Source organism: Schistocerca nitens, chromosome 1 (assembly GCF_023898315.1).
Source record: "Schistocerca nitens isolate TAMUIC-IGC-003100 chromosome 1, iqSchNite1.1, whole genome shotgun sequence".
In the NCBI taxonomy this organism is placed as follows: domain Eukaryota; kingdom Metazoa; phylum Arthropoda; class Insecta; order Orthoptera; family Acrididae; genus Schistocerca; species Schistocerca nitens.
Genome location: NC_064614.1, coordinates 1,268,609,320 through 1,268,632,771, shown reverse-complemented (window position 1 = coordinate 1,268,632,771; position 23,452 = coordinate 1,268,609,320). Strand labels below are relative to the sequence as shown.

The 23,452-nt window shown below is 39.4% G+C and overlaps 1 protein-coding gene across 1 annotated transcript in view; it reads left to right on the top strand.

Moving 5' to 3' along the window:
* LOC126234020 (uncharacterized) overlaps positions 1–23,452 on the top strand; it is a 194,186-nt gene that overhangs the window by 97,833 nt on the left and 72,901 nt on the right. The window contains exon 5 of the mRNA XM_049942901.1: positions 1,652–1,778. Within this exon, the coding sequence (XP_049798858.1) occupies positions 1,652–1,778 (127 nt within the window). The remainder of the gene's footprint in view (positions 1–1,651; positions 1,779–23,452) is intronic.

Here is a 23,452-nt window from a genome sequence, read left to right as displayed (position 1 = left end):
GAAGATCGTATTTGTCTACTGTTACGAATGTTGCTGTCGTTTACGTTCTGAATCGTTTACATTGTTTCTACTTTACTATCACCTTTTTATATTATTTTCCGGCAAAATAAACGGAACTTTGCAAAATTTCTGTTAGTTGCTTTAATTTTGGACACCAGTGTATAAAATATTTGTTTTTATCATTCACGTAATAAATTGAACGTTCACTTAATTTGATACAATTCTTTGAGGCAGGAGTACTTGAAAATCATCACGTTAGCATACAACAGCCACTCCTCAGGACTTGCGAGTAGCTCTGCAGGAAGAACGGGCGAAGCATCAGTTCATGCATTAACAAATTGTTCTCTTCAAGTACAGTATTCAACATTTACAAGAGTACGTTTCCATTTGAGAGTTGCATAACTCTCTAGTCCTACTCGATGAAGTTGACTGTTTCAGCTGAGTTCAAGAACCTATTGACCTCCCTGTGAGGGCGCTGCTGTGCTGAGAGATAGGGTAAATCTTCTGTAGCTCCTCCCATTCGTTCTTGCGAATTGCAGCGAGATATTGCTAATGTCTGTCGTACCGATTTGCCTTGCCGACTGTGATGTGCCACGGCCATCTTTGGACGATGTCACAAAAACAGTATTGAGTCAAACATTAGTAAGCCAGTAAGATATTTAGCTCTTGCATAGGCACCCGTGCAAGACCTCAAAGTTGCTCACATTACATTAGTGTGCAAAACTTAGGGATGAAAGTAACTTTCTCATCACGTGTCACTGACAAATAAAATACCTCGATGAAATTTGGATCATATGAGGAAACAACTGCTACAGTACAGCACAAAAAAACTGGAAGAAATACGCAGTGGGATGAACAGAAATGACACTTTTATTCAAAGACAGTAATTCCACTGAAGTCAGCACGATTTTTTGTGATTCCTTGCACATTACAAAAAGCGGGTCACAGTTCTTAATAGGGTGCATGATCACGTTACAGGCTCTGCAACATACTCCCATGCTGGCCACAAGATTGGTATGTGGTTTGTCAATACCTATCTATTAACAGGGACAGTACAGCACGAAGAATAAAGAGCAATCCAGCAGCGATTCTGGAGCGCTGCATGCTTGGCGGTACAGTCAGCGCTATCCAGCGCGGTGTCTCGCTGCTGGAGCACTGGATACTCTTCGTGTTTTAGTGTCCCTGTTAATACATATCTACAAAACAGAAATCAAAGTAGACTAACCTGTGATCGCTCTATCTTAGGGGCACGTAAAATTCCGCTTTAAAAATAATTTTGTTTGTAATTGGAAACAAACTGACGCTTTCCGTTGACACTAGTGGTCGCATGAAACATGTCACGAGCAGTATTGGTTTGGTCCGGCTCCAGCTACACATTGCAAAAACAAAATTGCAAATATCTGTCGGAACACCAGAGAAAGTGCGCCTGACGATTTTTAGGAGACCGAAAACTGAATGTTGGAAACATTTCCGTTGCTCTAGTTTTATGAAACAGGTTGGATGATGATTGAAATGATGGAGGTGGTGGTGGTGGTGGTGGTGGTGGTGGTGGTGGTGGTGGTGGTGGTGATGGATGAGAATAATTTAAATCGTTGTGGCAAGCAGCAGACTAGTTTTGAAGTCCCGTTTACGAGGTGCGATGTGTTTGCAGGAGTGCGGCAGCTGCCAGGAAGCGCGGCCTGGTTCATGGGCGCCTCACACGCCAGCAAGAGCTGGGCGCGGAACCTCACCAAGGTGGCGCTCGTTGCCGAGGAGGCCACCAGATACGTTGCGCATGCGTAAGTACCGCAGCCTTCGTTTGTCTCTCTGTAACTGACTCCGCCTACACCTCGCAGTTTACGTGTCATTATTGATGATGTGATCTTTCCGGTACCAAATTTGTATTACAGTATTTTGTAGGACCTATAATTAAAAAACGTGTTTCCAGTAACAAAGAAGCGAAAGCAAAAATCGTTCACCCCCTGGACGATGTGGAAATGTTAGAATGTAGAACAATAGAAGAGCTTATTTCCAAACGGTCTTCTATTAAAAATCTTGAATTCGTCTACTTCTTTACATTATGCATTCCACATTGTATACAATATGGTGTTACCCGCCGAATTCTCCCATTTCGCGTGTTATATATTTTAATTTTTAATCCAACTTGAACAACCGTTACTTTTATGTCAAATGTTTCTTAAACCAACTTGGACAATCTATGGACGCACGTAAATGACATTCGCCCTCGATCACCTATTAAACAACTGGTTAAGGAATTGGATATTGTAACTACAGTATCGCAGTACGTACACTGATAAGTCAAACATTATGACCACTGCTCACAGCAGTACAACTGTCCGTATCTCGGGACCAGAACCGTGCTACAGTGCTTTGAGGAGCATTATAGTCGACTCACGTTGCTGTCTCGGCGACCACATTCGCCTGGTGTAAATCCCAACGGAATGGACGAAACAGAATAATAAATACACCCATCAGAATCTGATAAAGGAAACATTACACCGGAAACGATTATCATATTACCTATCTCCGAATGGACAGTCAAACTTTCAGTAACGTGTTAGAATTACATCACATTGGAAAAGAAGACACTGGTACGCGAAAATGTATTCTCTTCTACTTGCTTCTCATGAAAGTATACCACAACGTGGGGTCATGTATACACCGTTCGTAGAAACCGGATATCTTATTTTACTGCAGTCACGCTTATATATTGCGCATAAAATATTTATTTCTTTTAAAGTGTTACCGCATAATATATGGCTGAGAAAGACGTAACACCCCTATCATTATTGTTACTGCCAGTGCTCTTTTGTTTTATCTGTCACTGTAGTTTCCACGATTGCGGAACCTTACGATAGCGTGAGATAAATTGTAATAAAACTTTTTTTCATTAAACAACAACATATACAGCGTCCGCCATCTTGTCAGATCTGTCGTCAATCAAAATTCGTCTCCATCACTTCAACCACGATCTATGTTTGGCAAACGCTTCAGACAAAGCATCAAATATTTGACAAGATTAGTGAAGTTTGACAAATGGTTTGATAGTTTACGGAAGCCATAAGACAGACTGAAGACAAGCTCTACGTCTGTACTCTGCGAACGACAGTAACGTGCATGGTACAAGGCAGTCCGATTGTACTACTTATTGTTAAGGCTTCTTCACGTTTCATTCCCATATGGAACGGGTATTGCCGTTGTGGGCGACATTAATCTAATCCAAGGTCCCCTCAGGAATGGGGAGACTTACTTAGGGAATTGTAGTATACTGTCAGATTCCTCAATTAGATTCCTCGCTTAATGCAGGTTTTTAAAACTTCGTAAGAAGACTATCGTGGGATAGCGTTCAAAGGCATGCCATTTTAGGTTTTCAGCGTCACAGTGACACTCTCCCGTGGTTCACACAAATCTGTAACATTTTGCGTTGCCCTTCTTTCCATAGATTAAATAAGCCTTGATAGTCCTATATGTCATGGGCCCAACATATCTGACCAATTTTCTGATAAGGGGCGTACTAACGATTTCTAAATGATCTCATTTGCAGACTGATTTTCCCAGTGTCCTACCAATAAACCGATGTCTGCCACATGCTTTACCTACAACTGAGATCGTTCCAGTTCATATCCCTACAAATTGTTACACCCATATATTTGTCATACATTAATAGTCTACGATGAGTCGCACAAGTGTTTTGTAAGCAACTAGTTTTGTAGACCTATTTCATTTTGCCAGTATCCTACCGATGAACCAAAGTCTGCTACTTACCCTACCTACGGCTAAACCTCTCTCATCATTCCGTTTCATACCTATACACATTGTTATACTCAGTGTTGAGTTTAATGATTTCAGCTGTAACTCACTGTTATTGCGATCATACGATACTAGATATCAGCGTTTAGTGAAGCGCACAATTTTACATTTCTGACAGTTTAAAGAAAGTAATAGTCTTTGTACCACTTTGAAATCTTACCAGGATCTCACTGATAATTTGTGCAGCTTTTTTTAGATAGTGCTTCATTACAAATAACTGCATCATCTGAGAAAAGGCAGAGGTTACCATTAATATTGCCCGCAAGATCATTAATAGATAACATGAATAGCAAGGGACCCTACACACTTCCCTGGGGTACACCAAAAGCTACTCCTGCATCCAAGATAATAAACTGCGTCCTTCCTGCCAAGAAATCCTCAGTTCAGTCAAAACATTTCGCTTGATATCCTCTCAGAGTCCTATTTTCGATAATAAGTGTAGGTGTGGTACGGAGTGTAATGCTTTTCATAAGTCAAGAAATGCTGCATCCCCCTCCCCCCTCCCCCCCCTCCCCCCCCCCCCCCGACTACCGTGATTCATGGCTTTCAGGATGTCACGCGAGAAAAGCGCAAGTTGTGTTGAACATGATCGATGTATTGGAAATATTTCATTTCATTTGAGCTTGTATGTTCTAATATTCTATAACAAATGGATGTCAACGATATTCTACGGTAGTTTTAAGAATCACTTCTGTTATCCTTTTTGTAGATGGCTGTGACCTGTGTTTTCTTCCAACTACTGGGCACATTCAAATTCTGTATCATCCAGGAATGTTTGGACACTTAACTTTAGTGCCAGTGACAGTCATTACACATGACCATAATTTGTACAGGTTTTGTTTGAGGCGCCATGCATTGCCCTTTGACAGTCAAACGCATTTCATTTACCAACTCTCTCTCTATATCCCTATGCCTTGTTTTAAACCTATTGTGCAGTAGTCACTGATACTTTAGAAGTTTCTTTACAGATACTGTATACCGTGGTCGGTCCCTCCCACTATAAACTGTTCTACTCGTACCTGTGTATCTAGTGATAGTCAACCATTCTTGTAAATTCCAGCCACAGTTTCTCCACATGCTCTTGACTAGAGTTAAATTTTCCGACTTTCTCACTAACACTACTGCCTCTTTATCTAGCTTGCTTAATTTGTAAATCTTTATACTTTTTTAATCGCCTTTTGTATGTTGGTAATCATTGTTGCAACAACCGTTTTATGGCCACGATACCGGTTTCAATGTGGGCATCCTCAAACAGCACAAGTTTCCTTGTTGCTTTGAATATAGGCTCAATACACATCCCCATCACGAAGGGGTTTTCGGACTGTCCTTTCTAGATAGTTTTCAGAGAAGATATCTAGCCCTGTTTCACAGGATGTTATCTTACATCCAACACTTACAAAATTGTAACTCTCCCAATGAACTGTTGAATGGTTAAGGTCTCTTCCAACGAAGACAGAATGAATGAGGAACATAGTTAACTAGCGAGATGAGGCTTTCAATTAAGTTTTCTACTACATCTGTAGATGATCTGTTGGTCGACGTTGATGCAAAGTTTATGTCTGAGTACTGAGTCTTGCCCAAAACAAACTCGCAAGCAGTGTCAATATCTGTCTCGGTAGATTTGAATTTCTTGTCCATTGCATCAAATACACCACCTCCATTTCCAATTTTCTTCTCTTTACGATACACACCATTATTCACCCCAGAAATTTCAATGCTATCAGTTCCCACAATTTCGGGTTTTAACCAACTTCCTGTGCATTGTATTATGAGAGATTCACTGCTTTTTAAAAAGCGCTTCAAAATCTAATACTTTATTGTTTATTGCGAATGCTTTGGCAGTTGATCACTGTTATTCTGATAATCTACTCGGACGAGTGTGAGTGTGGTGTGATTTGGGGAGGGGGGGGGGCGGCATTTGTTTAGATATTAAACTAATACTTCGGAGTATTTTGCAACTATCGTTACCTGAACCGGTTGGACCACACACACACACACACACACACACACACACACACACACACACACACACACACGCCTTCAACTCCACTCAGAATCTGAGGCCCACGATCAGTTTCAGGGACAATACCACAGGTTGTAAGCATTGTTGTAGTTATGTGAGAGGGGTTGGTCTTCTCACCCTCTCTGCTAGACGCTGATATGACCCTAATATGACCTCAGAGTAAAGATGATAGGAAACGTCCATTCAAACTGTGCACCACGGTCTGCAGTTTGTTGCGCCATGCTTCCTCAGTAGCTGCCGGAACAGCCTCTTCAGCACGATGGCACAATGAGTGCATATAGTGTTCCTTCCCAACCCCTGCTGCAGTTTCCCTGAGGGGTCCCATTATTCGCCAGACGTTGAAATGCCGGCGATTAACATACGCCTATCCTTTGGCCTTGTCTCTCCGTGACATGAGAGACAGTAAATCTCCCAAGAGGGGAAGTGTGCCTAAGTTGCTCAGTTTTCAGTCTCAGTGGGCCGCAAAGCACAAGCCACTCACAGTCGAAGTGGATGAGTGGTGATAGATCCGGTACTTCCTATAGATGAGACTGTATCCACCAGATAGGACAGTACTTGAGATACCTTTGGTATCTCTAATAGCCTATACGCCTCTCGGTAGTTCGTGTGACATACCCATTCTTAGCAGCTTCCAGTCGCTTAACATCAGTCAGAATGATTTCCAGTTGCTTACGAATGGCATGAAGCAATTAACTCCATGTTGTAAAATATTGATTCCCAGAAGCTACTTGGAACTTCTGAGTCCTGATTTATTTCTGGTTTATGATTACCAACAAACTCAAAAATAGAGGAAATTTACAAAATAGATTAATGTTGGAATGGAAAACTAAAAGTAATATGATATAGCAGCTATAATAGGCGCAGAATACATTGTTATGTAATAGCATTAGGCTTTCTAAGAGCTATGTTTACGTCTGATCATAACTGTCAAACACTTCCTTAGAACACGCTGATCAATGAGAGGAAAGCAATGTGGAAATATTGCACGTGTTAGGTAAACAGTTACGTTATATATTTCTGGTGAAGTTTTTAGACAACTCATTGCGGTATAACTGCCCTCAAGAATTTATTTTCCGTGTCAAAGACTGCCTTGTGGCCTAAACATTAGTAACACTTGTTTCTTCGATGGTTTAATTTTTTCCCATTCATTCACTAACAAGGACATGTTGTGCCAAAAAGCATTCACAACTAAATTTACAATTTAACAGGGAGAAAGACCCACTGCTAGTTATTTATATAAAGTTAGTAACCAATTATCACTAGTGCTTGCCCACTTCATTGTTATTTAAGGGATTTAATAGTAAATTACTTATAATTTGACAGAAGTCTCTGTGCTTTCTCTTAAATCACTTATCTGTGATTTTATCTGTTAGTTCATACTAAGCGTTCATACCGTCTTACCGGTCTCTGTGAAGACTATTGGCTATCTACATAACAGAAAAAATTTAAAAATCTGTGCAGTATGAACATTAGCGTTAACCAGAATTTGCATTACCAAGTCCAAATGCTCTAGTGAGTTATAGGATTAATCGATAAGTCGCGCATTTACCTTTTTTGTGAGTGATGAGATCGCTATTTTCCTGAATGATTTATAGGAGGAGCTGTTGCTTCTTACAGCACAACTTTTTTGCCTTCATTGCAATATTCTTTACTCTGCACCTCCACAAAAAGGAATGGATCCCGGAAAAAAAACTACAAACAGCCTATGACACGTTTCGCTCGACCTTTTGAACAATTCTGCGCCGATTTGTAGTCCACTGACAATGATTTACCAGCACACGTCTTGTGTGCACAGAGATTTACGTAAATACTAGCTTGTTGACTGGCCTCAAACTCCATGAACTGTAGCCATTCAGCAACGCTCGGCCACGTTCAGACGCACCGTCTCAAAATTAATTCGACTGATTTTTGTGGCGATTTGAAAAGAACCGGCAATCAAACCATTGAGCGGAAAGTGATAGCCACTACCGAAACAAGGCGAAGTCGATTTCATCATCCGAAAACGTTATAGTTAGTTCTTTCTCGTATACAAAAGCGATTATTCTTGTTGATTACATTGAAACAGTAACACAATAACACAGAGTACTGCGTAGGTATTTCGGACCAACATGACAAAATGCGGTAACAACGGAAATGGATTGCAAAAGAAAAATATATATATATTTCTTGATGACAATGCGCCTGTGCATGATGGTGCTTCTGTGACGGAAAACTTAGGGAATTGAAGTACGATTAATTGGAAGGTGGACTCTAATCTCCAATAGTCTCACTTATACCTAATGCGACAGCTAAATAAATTTGTGACAGCAAAATATTTCGATACCAATGAAGAGATCGTGATTGCCGTAGGCGGTTGTTCTTCTGACTTTCCTGAATCGCAGTCACTGGACAAATGCTGGATGGACTGCATTAACTTAGGACTGTTTCGAACAATACATTTTTGACGTGGTAGATACAGCCGTTCACTGACATGCCATGAAATTTTCATCTTGCAATAGTGTGAGTATTTCACTGCTGGACTAAAGTATTATATCATGTTTAAGCTACTCTTGTGTTTCGCAAATAAACGCTTTCGTTGTTATATACGAGGGTTGGAACTTTAGTAGTGGCAACTATTTATTTACAGCTCGTACAAAATAGATAGATGTTTTAAAGATTTTTTGACCTTCAAAGCAGTCACCTGCATTGTGTGTAACCTTTTGCCGGCGATGTGGAAGTCGTAGGATACTCTTAGCAGCACCAGTTGTGTTGACAGTTCGAGCGGCGCGGTCTATTGCCAGACTAATTTGTAGCTGTTCTGAAACGAATGCCGTGAAGTTTTACTTCGGTTTAGAAATCGAGTTGAGCTCACGAGGGCTTAAGTCAGGGGAGTGCAGTAAGTGGTATAGCACTTAGCACCCCATCAGTCAAACAAATCAGTAACAGCTTGCACTGTACATGCTTGAGCATTGTCCTGCAAAATGATGGTCAGGTCTTGCAGAAAGTGTCATCACTTCTGTCTCTATGATGTTCATTTTTGGAACACAACCTACGACCAGCTTAGAGACAGAAGTGATGACACTTTCTGCAGGACCTGACCATCATTTTGCAGGACAATGCTCAAGCACGAACAGCGTAAGCGGTTACTGATTTGTTTGACTGATGGGGCTGCTATGTGCTATACCACCTACTGTACTCCCTTGACTTAAGCCTTCGTGAGTTCAACTCGATTTATAAACTGAAGGACCGAGCGAGGTGGCGCAGTGGTTAGCACACTGGACTCGCATTCGGGAGGACGACGGTTCAATCCCGTCTCCAGCCATCCTGATTTAGGTTTTCCGCGATTTCCCTAAATCGTTTCAGGCATATGCCGGGATGGTTCCTTTGAAAGGGCACGGCCGATTTCCTTCCCCATCCTTCCCTAACCCGAGCTTGCGCTCCATCTCTAATGACCTCGTTGTCGACGGGACGTTAAACAACACTAACCTAACCTAACCTATAAACTGAAGGAAAACTTCACGGCATTCACTTCAGAACTGGTACAAATTCTTCGGGCAATAGACCATGCCGCTGGAACTGTCAACACAACTGGCACTGCTAGGAGTATCCTACGACTTCCACATCGCCGGCAAAAGGTTACACACAACGCAGGTGACTGTTTTGAAGGTCAGTAAAACTTTGAAACATGTATATATTTTGTACGAGCTGTAAATAAATAGTTGCCACTATTAAAATTCCAACCCTCGTATTTGTATAATGTCATTCTGAATGTACGAAAGAAGCTACGCCACGTTAATAAAACAAAAGTTAAAAGGCATAAATAAAGATTTGGAACTGGTAAGTATAAATGATAGCTAACCTGTTTCGTAATGGTGGTAACAAAACAATCACAAATCAGGAGTGACTGCCAGACGCGTGATTTCGTTCGTGATTAACAGAACTGTTCTATTAGCGCTGCGTTTATCTTCTTCCGTTACTGCTTTGCCGGACGTCGCAGTAAAGGTAAGAGTTTTATGGAAGTTATCTAACTGATCTTTGAAAAAAAATACAAATCATACAACACTTGGGTTTAAACTGGTTATCCCTATCGTAGAACGACATTAATCACTATGATTGATCATCAGGATAATGTGAATTTATGATACGTCTTTCAACGATGATACAGGAAACTGATTAACATTTCATACTTATGCATCACACTGAGAAGCGCACAAAAATAAGATGAGAAGAGCTATTATGTGATAACGCCACTCCAAGCTGCGTTTATGTGGAAATATTAAATCAAAGACGTGTCTCTCCGAAGCATTTCTGCATCATTTTCTCAGCTCAGCCCGAAACACATCTTCCTTGGCCAATCCTCGTAGGACACACGTAGGCTATGGCTGCTCGACAGTTGGTCAAGCAGCCTCTCACTACAGTTGACAGTGATCTGTTGACCCGAGTATCTCAGAAGGATGTCAAGTGTTTCTTTGCGGTCATAGTTTCGCAAAATTTGTAAATATTTATTTATTTCTCTGTTTCCCATTTATGACAGCAGCGTCATTGTTATCTCCTTTTTTCCAGGCTTGCACAGTACTGAAGAAACGAGCTTCATAGAAATAGCTTCAAAGCAAAGCAAAATTGCTGAACAGATAGCTCTGTCAAGTAAAACATGTACGCCTATGAAAAGGGCAGTAACGACATCTACTCTACCTACAGGTACTTACTACGCAAACCATTGTGAAGTGCATGGCAGAGGGTACTTAGCATGGTACCACATGTTAGTAGGATTTCTTCTCGTTCCAGCCATGTGCGGAGCGCGAGACGAATGATTGATTAAATGCCTCTTTGTACATTATAATTAGTCTAATTTTGCCTTCGCAGTGCTTACGGTAGTGATATATACAAGGTCGAAGAATATCTCTAGGTACTTCACTTAATATTGGTTCTTGGAATTTTATAGATTAGATTAGATTAGTGCTTGTTCCATAGATCATGAATTCGACACTTCGTAATGATGTGGAACGCGTCAGATTAATGAAAGGTGTCGATACAAGATATTACATTACACAGAATATTACGTGGGGGGGTGGGGAAATTACCCTCTTACTACAGTATATCCAAAAATTCATCTAATGAGTAGAAGGTGTTGCCATTCAGAAATTCTTTTAATTTCCTTTTAAATACTATATGGCTATCTGTCGGGCTTTTGATGCTATTAGGTAAGTGAGCAAAGGTTGACCAAAGACTTTTGTGGCAGCATAATTTACCCCCTTCTGAGCCAAAGTTAGATTTACCCTTGAGTAGTGAAGATCATCCTTTCTCCTAGAGAGTGTTGTAGCCATGTACACTGTTATTACTTTTGAATTCGTACGGATTGTTGATAACAAATTTCATAAGTGATTATACAGGGTGGTCCATTGATAGTGACCGGACCAAATATCTCACAAAATAACCATCAAACGAAAAAACTACAAAGAGCGAAACTTGTCTAGCATGAAGGGGCAAGCCAGATGGCGCTATGGTTGGCCCGCTAGATGATGCTGCGTTTTTTAAAAGAGGAACCCCCATTTTTATTACATATTCGTGTAGAACGTAAATAAATATGAATGTTTCAGTTGGGCCACTTTTTTCGCTTTGTGATAGAAGGCGCTGTAATAGTCACAAACGTATAAGTGCGTGGTCTCACGTAACATTCCGCCAGTGCGGACGGTATTTGCTTCGTGATGCATTACCCGTGTTAAAACGGACCGATTACCAATTGCGGAAAAGGTCGATATCGTGTTGATGTATGGCTGTTGTGATCAAAATGCCCAACGGGCGTGTGCTATGTATGCTGCTCGGTATCCTGGACGACATCATCCAAGTGTCCGGACCGTTCGCCGGATAGTTACATTATTTAAGGAAACAGGAAGTGTTCAGCCACATGTGAAACGTCAACCACAACCTGCAACAAATGATGATGCCCAAGTAGGTATTACAGCTGCTGTCGCGGCTAATCCGCACATCAGCAGCAGACAAATTGCGCAAGAATCGGGAATCTCAAAAACGTCGGTGTTGAGAATACTACCAAAAAAAATGGCTCTGAGCACTATGTCCCCTAGAACTTAGAACTAGTTAAACCTAACTAACCTAAAGACATCACACACATCCATGCCCGAGGCAGGATTCGAACCTGCGACTGTAGCGATCTCGCGGTTCCAGACTGCAGCACCTAGAACCGCACGGCCACTCCGGCCGGCAGAATACTACATCAACATAGATTGCACCCGTGCCGCATTTCTATGCACCAAGAATTGCATGGCGACAACTTTGAACGTCGTGTACAGTTCTGCCACTGGGTACAAGAGTAATTACGGGACGATGACAGATTTTTTGCACGCGTTCTACTTACCGACGAAGCGTAACGTAAACCGGCATAATATGCACTATTGGGCAACGGAAAATCCACGATGGCTGTGACAAGTGGAACATCAGCGACCTTGGCGGATTAATGTATTAGATTAGATTAGATTTACTTTCATTCCAATTGATCCGTAGTGAGGTCCTCCAGGATGTGGAACATGTCAGAAGAACAACAATACATGAAAAATATTTACAACTACAACAAATAAGCTAATGTACCATTCCACTGGTCCCAAGTGGAATTATAAAATAAATAAAAATAAAATTTGGAATAAAATATTAATTATTAATTATTCTGTATGTATGATGATTGGTTGTAATTGGTATTTGCTTATCTGGAACGTGGACGTTTAATTATTCGGTATCAGACGCTTGACAATGGCTATTTGGAAAAGGCAATGTAACTCGTAGTTGACCGTGAAAGAAAACTGAAATAATCGGACTTCGTAATTAAATCGTTTCCAAAGACTGCTGCGGTAGGTACGGACTCATGATCTAATCTCAATATTACAATGATTTGCCAGCCATGCCAATACGTCGTACAGAGGTGATTGTCTACTAAACATAAAAAGTTACACAGTTAGTTAAATCAGATATATTCAATGAAATAGCCTACAGTTCATAATTCCACTTACTTTTATAAATATAAATTCATTACAGAATCGAGTGCCTAGTGTGGTTGCAACTCGCAGTATTCTTCTATAACATGAAAATATGGCGGTGTGCCAGACAATAAAATAAAATACGTGCTTCTCGCACCACTTCTACCTGAGCTCTCTCCTCTCTTAATCAAACATAAGAGTAACGTAATTATTCTTTTGTCTTTATCAGCGACACAGCGCTGCAGTTGTGTGCCATAGGCTTTATTTATTAGTCACTGATTATTTATTTAATTAATATTTCGCGTTTCCGCGGAAACTCACGCTCGGCATGCAAATGTGCCTTTATATTGCCCCCTGAATTGCGAGGCGAAAGGACACACCTGCAGGCGAGCAATTCACCTAAAGGCACAAGAAAATCTAAGTTATCTACAACTATTCACATGACTTACATTACACACATTATACACATTATATACAAAATTTGAATGACGCGGGTGCGCCGTAAAAGTTCTTATGTTAGCAGATAGAGTGCACGCATGGGCAGAAGCGTCTGTGTGACTCCGGCAGTGCCGTTATATCATACAGTTAGATCACGCGGCACAGTAATGCAGTTCATATTGTTCGTGTGCGCGCGTATCTTAGTCGTTGCACATAAACATGTTTACATCATTATTACATAGCTATGGGTTATTACATTGTGTCACATTTGATTACATGAATTGCAGATAATTACGTCCTCTTTATCAGTTTTGCTGGGATTTTATCGATGTTTATTTTGTGATGTCATCTGAAATTAAGATAGGTTAGACACAACATTCATTACATCAGTAGGCAAGACCAGGCATTTTCACTACTCAATAAATATTCAAAATAGTAAGAGAGAAAATGTTTGATTCCTCGCGTTTTGTGCGTGTGTGTATAGTGTCTGTGTGGCCTTGACTACTGATAGATGCTTTTCGTGTTGAGAGATGTGCGTCTAATCTATTTCTCAAAGTAAAAGTTCGCTTCACAGATGACGTCTGTCGGTTCGTCAGGTGTCACACCAAGTCAGTGATACCCACAGTCACAAATGTTCCGTGAAAAAATTAATATATCATTCACTGCTACGTAAACATAAATTTTATTTTAATATTCCGTCTTCCAGGTGGTGGCGCGCGCTGAAAGAAGAGTTCTTCTGCCTTCAACTGCGTCACTGGAACCACTGAAATGAAAATTTCTATACTACTTACTATCTGTGTTGTAGCAACAGAGTTTTTTGGAGTTGCTTAGCAATGTTTTGATGGATGTGACTTTGACATTATTCCGCATGAAATGCTCTAAGATCTCGGTGTGCGTATAGCCCAATAATTTTGTTAGTTCTACGATGTTGTAACAAATACGCACCAGGATGCGGTATGTTAACAATTATATAAGGTCCTTCATATAGCAGACGCCACTTAGCGTTGCGTCGTTTGAGTGCTACAGATTTATGATGAGTACGAAGTAGTACAAGCATTCCTACCTCGAATTTTTGTTTTCTTTTTATTATGTTTCTGTGATGTTTGTTTCGTATCTGTGCGTGATGTGTCAGCGTAGTCAAAACTTCTTGTATTTTCTGTTCAGGTGTGATTTCCTTGTCTGACAACTTAGGTAATGGTTCTATCCACTGATCGTTCTGTTTGCAATTGAACATGATCTCGTTAGGTGTGTAATTTGTATCGTAAATATTTAAGTTATTGTGTACGTCTTCGAAAAGACTTAGGTAGGACACCCAATTAGTATGTTTTGATGAAATATAGGTCCTCATGAATCGGTTTAATTCTCGGAAAAGTCTCTCAGTCGCGTTACATTGTGGACTAAACTTTGAAATAGATATACTTCTAATGTTATTGTCCTTCAAGAAATTTCTCCATTTGTACCCAGAGTAGTATGCTGCATTATCTGACAGAATTGCTTTTGGTTTTCCCACGTGCGTCAGGTAATCACTTGAGAATCTTCGTATTATAGCACTTGCAGTGGCGGATTTTAAAGCATAAAGTTTTACATGTTTAGAAAATATATCGTAAAAAGCCAAGATATATTTGACGCCTCCAGAGCTTGCTGGATGCGGTCCACTGATGTCAGTACACAGAATTTCCAGGGGTTTACTGGGTAAAATAGAATGTAAATCTGTCTTTGTGGATAAATTCTGAGGTTTTGATTTTTGACATATGACACATGTTTTCAGTTCCCTGTAAATTTTCCTTCTCATATTGCTAAAATAACAGTATGTGCTGAGCTTTGCTAAACACTTCTTCGTCCCATAATGACCCCAAACTAAGTGTGTGTGCCAAATTAGATTACGTTCAGACTCTTTGGGAATGCATACACACCAGTTAGTAGCATTTGGATGTCGGTGATAAAATAACACATCATTGTGTAACTTGTAATACTTAGTCAAAGGATGATTGTGTTTTTCTACCAGTAATGTTATTATCTTATACCAGTGAGGATCAGATTTTTGTAATTTAGCCATGTTTCTGCACATATCAATATAATATTGGTGATACTGCTTGTCTTGCATTAAGAGAATCCTGTAGTCATTTATATTTTCTAAGTCACTGTTGGTTTCATTCATACCTTGTGGAAGTCTAGACAAAGCGTCGCAAGTCATACAAAAATCTAAATTGAAATCTGGATGGCTCAATAAGTTTGCATTCACTAAAGCATGTTTAATTGTATTAAAGTCATTCTGGCACTGTTCCGACCAGATCCAACTTGATTCTTTCTGAGTAGATTTAGCAGATGTTTACTGTTCAAAAGTGGTTGTGGCAAAAAACGTCTGAAAAATGAACATAGCCCAAGGAATGATTTTAACTGCTTTTTAGTTCGAGGACTAGGAAAGTTTCTGATAGCATCTAATTTACTGGGATCAGGATGTATGCCCTGTGAATTAATGATATGTCCTAAATATTTTATCTCACTGCAACCAAACTTTGATTTTCTAAGATTGGCTGTGACTCCAGCTTGTGCAAATTTTTCTAAAATTCTTTGAAGTGTGTCAACGTGTTCATTCCAAGACTGTGTAGCTATCAGTATATCATCAACATAGTGTGTGACTGTCCCAACTAAATCATCGCCAAGCACGGTATCCAGGGCTGTAATGAATACCCCAGAACTGACATTCAGTCCGAAAGGTAGAACACAAAACTGATAGGTTCGCCCCCCGAACATAAATGCAGTATATTTCCGAGAATCAGGAGTGATACTCACCTGCCAAAATGAATTAGCGAGATCTATTGTGGAAAAATACTTTGCATCTAGAAATTTCTGTAATTGCTCTTCTAAATTTTCGGGTTTTGTGTGAACTGGTAAAATTATTTCATTAATTGCTCGTGCGTCTAACACTAACCTAATGCTTCCATTTGATTTTTTGACAAGTAGAGGACTACAGTAAGGTGAGGTGGATGGTTCAATGACCTTCCAGTCTAACATTTGTTTTAATTCTTGCCACACAGCAGGTCGTTGAGATAACGGTACGTTATATGTCTTGTGGTAGAAGATCTTGTGAGGCTTAACTTCAATCTTGTACGCATACGTGTTGATAACACCTATTCGTTTGGCAAAAACTTGTAAATATTTGGATAACACTTCCTGTAGTTTTATACGTTCATGTGCACTGAGAGCTGTAGCTTCATTTATCTTATGATCAAGCAATGTTTTCAAGTCCATTAGCTCTGTGTCAAATGAGTGTGTGTGCGTGTCTTGAATGTCATTGTCAAGTACTAACTGAACCTTGTACCCTGTACAGTGTTTGTCATGCTTTAGAGTTCTCCTGTCCAAATCAATAATAATTACACTGCCTCTATCATTTAAAATACATTTACCTTTGGAGAAGTCTATAATGCAGTCCTTCTCGCTCATAATATCTATTCCTAATATGCAATCTGTCACAAGGTTTTGTACAACCAGGAATGGCCATTGTACGGTTCCATTACCTATTTTAATGTTTACAAAAACTTGCTTCGTAACCCTACATGACTTATTACCTAGTGCAGTAGTTATTTTACAGTTTTGGGCAGGAAACTCAGGCACAGGTTCCAATTCACACATCTTTTTATAGAAATTAAAAGACAAAACGCTCACAGCTGCACCTGTATCTAGAATAATAGTAGTTGGAATCCCACCTACTACACCAGTGGTAGATGCTAAAACAATTTCATTTGTGTTTGAACGACATTGTGTACTGTCTTGTAAAAGTTCATCTGATATATTGTTATTGTGGTTGTATCTTATAAATAAAACAGGTAATTTTTGTTTAGAATTATTCGGCATATCATTATTCTGATGTTCAACTGTGGTGCCAAATAACTGATTAACATTGAAGTCGCCCCCCAAGAATTCCTCAGCCACGACCTGGGGCATAGAAGTGACTGTTTCTAGTTTGTTGGATTAGCATTTATATTAGGTACTGACACAGATTGAGGTTGTGTGTCAGGTGTCATTTCTATTATATTCACATTCGGATATTGCCTATTGTGATCTCCAAACTTTTGCGGTTGTTGTTGCTGTTGCGCATTATAACTTACCTGTCGGTCATAAGGTATGCTCCAATTTTGTCCTGATGGCTGCTGTGTTAAAGCAGTGTTTGAATGAAAGTACTGATCGTTACGAGTCCAGCCTTGACGCTGTCTTGGCTCGTAGTTATTATTATTATTTCTGTTTCTGTTTGTGTTTTTGTTGTTGCCTATGTATCCGTTGTTACCGTTGTAGTTATTACCGCGGTGCCTTTTGTATGGATTGCCGCATGAAGTGTTATTACTGTTGTAACTATTGTTTGTATTGGAATACGCGTGTTGATTTTGATTTCCGTATTGAGACGGCATGTGAGTTTGCTGTTTTTGTTGTACCGCGTATCCAACTGTGGGCGCGCCAGAATTGAGTTGGCAAGCCTGCATGTTTTGCATTCCACTAGTGTAAACATTGTGGCTGCTGTTTTGCCGCGCGAAGCGCTGATCTTCAAGTAACATGTCAACCGAATCTAAAGCTGTTAGAAAATAATCTGAATCGTCATCCGGGATATGTAGGAGTATTTCTTTAATGTTGAAAGGCAATTTGGCCTTCAACGCACGGAGTATATCGCGTGTTGCGACTGGTTCGTCTAAAAAGTGTCCCATGTTCAAGTATTTTTCAAAATATCTGCGTAAGTTGCCATTTTTACTGTTAAAAGTTTCAGGTTCTAGAATTTGTCTTCTGAGTCGCTCCTGGACGGATTGCGACCAGAATTTGTTCAGAAAAGCACGCTCAAACTCACTGTACGTGGTACATACGTCAGCTTGACTGTATGCCCAGACAGCTGCATCGCCTTGGATGTAACCGACAATATATGAAATCTTTTTCCGGTCACTCCAAGTGCGTGGAAATGCGTTACTAAAAGATTTAAGAAAAATCACCGGATGAATGGTTCGTTTTTCGGGGATAAAAATCTGAAATTGCCTGTGTTTCATTAAGCTTTCTTCTTCCTTTGCATTGTGATATGGATTTGTTCCACTGTAATTACTGCAATGTTCAGCTGGCGAGTAATTACAATAATGTTGCTGTGGTTTACCATGATAATAGCTTGTGTTTGTGTTTGTACATCGTGGTATGTGTTGTAGTCGTGGTGTGTTTTGTTCTTGTGTGTTTGTCGTGTGCGGTATGTGTGTGTCATACTCGAATGTATATTGGTTCCTGAACTGTACATTTTGACTGATATTTTCGTTACATTCTGACTGTGGTCGATCGGTGAATTGTGTCATTGGTCCAGTGACGGATTGTACTGCGTCACTGATCAGCTGTTTGTTATTAGTAATGTATTGCGCTACGGAGTCGTGCACAATTGTTGGTAAATTTTCACGTAGGCATCTATCAAAATGTTTTTCTTTGTTCACTACCCAATCATGAAATTCTTTATTAATGTTTTGAAAATGAGCTGTAGCATCAGATTGTAAGATGTCAGTCAGGTGCTGTTCAACATTGTCAAATTTATTCTGTACGTCAGTAATTCGTTTTTCAAGGTTGTCGTGTACTGAAGGATATGTTTGAATTTGTTCAGTAAGAACTTCACACGTGACATTAAGATTTTTTACTTGTGTCTGTAAAAGTGCTACGTCAGTTGTAGTCTTTTCTTGTGTCGTATTAAGCTGGGAAAATTTAGTACTGAGTTCAGTCATCTGTTTGGTCAGTGTGGCGTCTATAAGTTCCACACGTTTACATAAAGTGTCATTACTCGTCTTGAGTGCTATGAGGTCAGATTTAATTTCGTCATTTTGTGTCTGTAAGGTTGCCATGTTTTCGGCGTTCTGTTTCATTATCATTTGTAACATGTCGGCAATGTTTACCGTTTGCAACGTCTGTGCCCCCGCCGCGTCATTAGACGTGACGTCATGCATTAACATGGGCTCTGACTGAGACTTTGAAATTTTTGTGGTGGACGGCCTATTGTCAAAATTTCCGTCAACACTTGCGTCAATGTTTGATAAATCGTCACTACCGGTTGCTGTCGTAAAGTCATTTTCTAACATTTGTCTCTCGTCCGAGTCGGATTGTCTGAATAGTACGTCTTTGCTGTTCCATTTTTGCGTATTGATTTCTAGTCATTACCATGCCACACGTGATTTATGTTTCAAGAAAATATTTGACACTGATTTTAAAATGAAATGCAGTTGAGCATGAATCGCTCGTAGCAACAATGGCTGTCCCGTTAATTTAAAAATATAAACTGAATTTGAGATTATTGGTAATGGCTGCTGGCCATGTTACATCATATCGTACAGAAGTCGGCCATATTGTACACTCGTGTATTGGTATTGTTGGATACGTTATTGTTTAGGGAAAAGTGCTAAGAATGAAATTTGTTACTGAAAACTGTTATGCGCGAAAGAAACACTACAGAATTTACTGAAAAGCTAATACACTGAATTATACGTCTGGTCAAGCCTGCTAATGCAAAGATGCTGCGTCTTACCTTATTTTGCTGGAAGCTTCATTGCGTCTTCCGGCAAAACTTTAGAATTGGAAAATATCTTCAGATTTTCATTATCTCTCATACATTCACGTCCAGGTCCAGAAGGTTGATTTTTGACATGAAACAAAAAGAACAATGTAACAAATGACAAAATAACAAGTCCTGTCACGGTCGCCAATATAAAATAAATAAAAATAAAATTTGGAATAAAATATTAATTATTAATTATTCTGTATGTATGATGATTGGTTGTAATTGGTATTTGCTTATCTGGAACGTGGACGTTTAATTATTCGGTATCAGACGCTTGACAATGGCTATTTGGAAAAGGCAATGTAACTCGTAGTTGACCGTGAAAGAAAACTGAAATAATCGGACTTCGTAATTAAATCGTTTCCAAAGACTGCTGCGGTAGGTACGGACTCATGATCTAATCTCAATATTACAATGATTTGCCAGCCATGCCAATACGTCGTACAGAGGTGATTGTCTACTAAACATAAAAAGTTACACAGTTAGTTAAATCAGATATATTCAATGAAATAGCCTACAGTTCATAATCCTACTTACTTTTATAAATATAAATTCATTACAGAATCGAGTGCCTAGTGTGGTTGCAACTCGCAGTATTCTTCTATAACATGAAAATATGGCGGTGTGCCAGACAATAAAATAAAATACGTGCTTCTCGCACCACTTCTACCTGAGCTCTCTCCTCTCTTAATCAAACATAAGAGTAACGTAATTATTCTTTTGTCTTTATCAGCGACACAGCGCTGCAGTTGTGTGCCATAGGCTTTATTTATTAGTCACTGATTATTTATTTAATTAATATTTCGCGTTTCCGCGGAAACTCACGCTCGGCATGCAAATGTGCCTTTATAGAATGATCGTCATTTTTTAATGAACACTATATGAAAGAGTTATTTTACAAATACTAATGCACAGAATTTAAAATAAAAAAGTTTTTTATTTATTTATAAGGTAATAAACATGTAATACAACTTCTGTAATACTTATTTACAATGAACACATTACTGCACTGAAATGGTGCCGAAGTTAGATTGTACTTACACACACACACACACACACACACACACACACACACACACACACACACACACACACACAAATTTTCAATGAACACATTACTACACTGAAATTTTGCAGAAGTTATATTGTACTTATATACAAATCAGTTGGTTTTACTGAGAAATTCATCAATGGAGTAGAAGGAGTTGGCCACCAATAAATCCTTTAGACTTCTCTTAAACTGGTTCTAGTATTGATTCCATGAATTGAGCTGTTGGTTTGAAAAAGTGATATATTTTTAATGACAAATTTCATTAAGGAATAAATATATTGGGAAGCAGTAGTTAGTATCCCTAGTTCCCTAAACAGGCTTCTGCAGGATGTTCTTGAGTTCACATCACATGTAACTCTTACTGCACGTTTTTGTGCCCGGAAAACTTTAGCTTGGCTTGATGAATTACCCCAAAAAATAATCCCATATGACATTATGGAATGAAAGTAAGCATAGTACGCCAGCTTTTTCATTTTTATATCCCGTATGTCTGACAAAATTCGCATTGCAAACAGAGATTTGTTAAGACGCTTCAGCAGTTCTGTGGTGTGTTCCTCCCAGTTGAATTTATTATCAAGCTGTAATCCCAAGAATTTAACACCGTCCACTTCTTCTATCTTCTTGTCATCGTATGTTAGACATATACTCGTGGGACACCCCTTACAAGTTCTGAACTGCATGTAGTGTGTTTTTTTAAAGTTTAGTGACAAAGAATTGGCTAGGAACCAGTGATTAATGTCCACAAATATTTTATTGGCTGATCTTTCTAAGACTACACTTGATTTGCTATTTATTGCAATGTTTGTGTCATCGGCAAGCAAAACGAACTTGGCATCTGGTAATGTTACTGATGAAAGGTCATTGATATACACAAGAAAAAGTAAGGGCCCTAAAATGGAACCTTGTGGGACCCCACATGTAATTAGTTCCCAGTTGGATGATGCCTGATAGCTTGATACATGTCTCTTTCCTAATAACACCCTTTGTTTCCTGCCAGAGACATAAGATTTGAACCATTTTGCAGCATTTCCTGTTACACTATAATATTCTAATTTACTTAAAAGGTATGGTGCGAAATTATGGGAGGACGGATAATTGGCCCCCATTTTATCGATGGCAATCTAAATGGTGCAATGTATGCTGATTTCCTGTATTTTAATTTAATAAACCTACCTGTTACCAACTATTCTACAATTGTGAGCCATATGTTTGTGACTATTACTGCGCCATCTATCACAAAGCGAAAAAAGTGGTCCAACTAAAACATTCATATTCGATTACGTACTACACGAACATGCAATAAAAAATGGGGGTTCCTATTTTTAAAAAACGCAGTTGATATCCGTTTGACCTATGGCAGCGCCATCTAGCGGGCCAACCATAGCGCCATCTGGTTTCCCCCTTCAAGCTAGACAAGTTTGGTTCTTTGTAGTTTTTTCGTTTGACGCTTATTCCGTGAGATATTTGGCTCGGTCTCGATCAATAGACCACCCTGTATATATTGTGAGGCTACAGTGAAGATCCCTAGCTCTTTAAATAAGTGTCTGCAGGATGATCTTGCATGAGCTGCAGCAATTATTCTGATTGCACGCTTTTGTGCAATGAACACTCTTTTACTCAATGATGAGTTACCCCACAATATGATGCCATAAGAAAGCAGAGAATGAAAATCGGCGTGGTAAGCTAATTTACTGAGATGCATATCATGCTTTCGCTGTATAATAGGCGTCAGTCTTCTAGAGTCTGCCAATTCAGGTTTTTCCAACATTTCCGTGACTCTCTCCATAGGTTAAAGAGACCTGCGACCATTCGCGCTACCCTTCTTTATCTACATCCAGTATCCCTTGTTAGTCCTGTTTGTTATGTGCGCCACAGTATCGTATGACCGATCTCACAAGCGACGTGTAAACAGCCCTCTTTGAAGCCTGACTGCATTTTTCCAGTACCATACCAATTAACAGAAGTCTGCCCCCAGCCTTACCTATGACTGAGCCCACGTAAACCTTCCATTTCACATCATTACAGGGTGTTACACCCATATATGTTAGCATGAGTTATCTGATTGTAGTTGTTCATCATTGCTCTTGTAGCCATAGGATACCATATATTTTAATTTTTTCTTAAACAGTTATTCTTTGCTCTACCTTGAAATCTTATTAAGATATCTTTGAATATTTCTACAGCTTTTTTCAGAGACTTCTTCTTTATAGATAACTGCAGTATCTGCGAAAAGACTTATGTTGCTATAAATATTATTTTCCAGGTCATTTATACACAGCGTAAACAACAAGGGTTCCAACACAGTTCCCTGGGGCATGCCTGATGTTACTTTTACTTCATTCGATGAGACATTATTTAAGATAATATGTACCGTTCTGCCTACCAAGAACACCTCATACCAGTACAAATTTTGTTTTAACACCGCATAAACCCTAATCATATTTTTGTTAAGAAACGTTGGTCTGGTACCGAGTCAAATGTTTTTCGGAAATCAATAAACACGATATCTATGTGATTCCCTTGATAAGTGGCTTTCAGTATCTCATGTGAGAAAAGCGCCGTTCAGAAGTGCAGTGGAAATGAGGGATGAAAGCAGAAATCAAAAA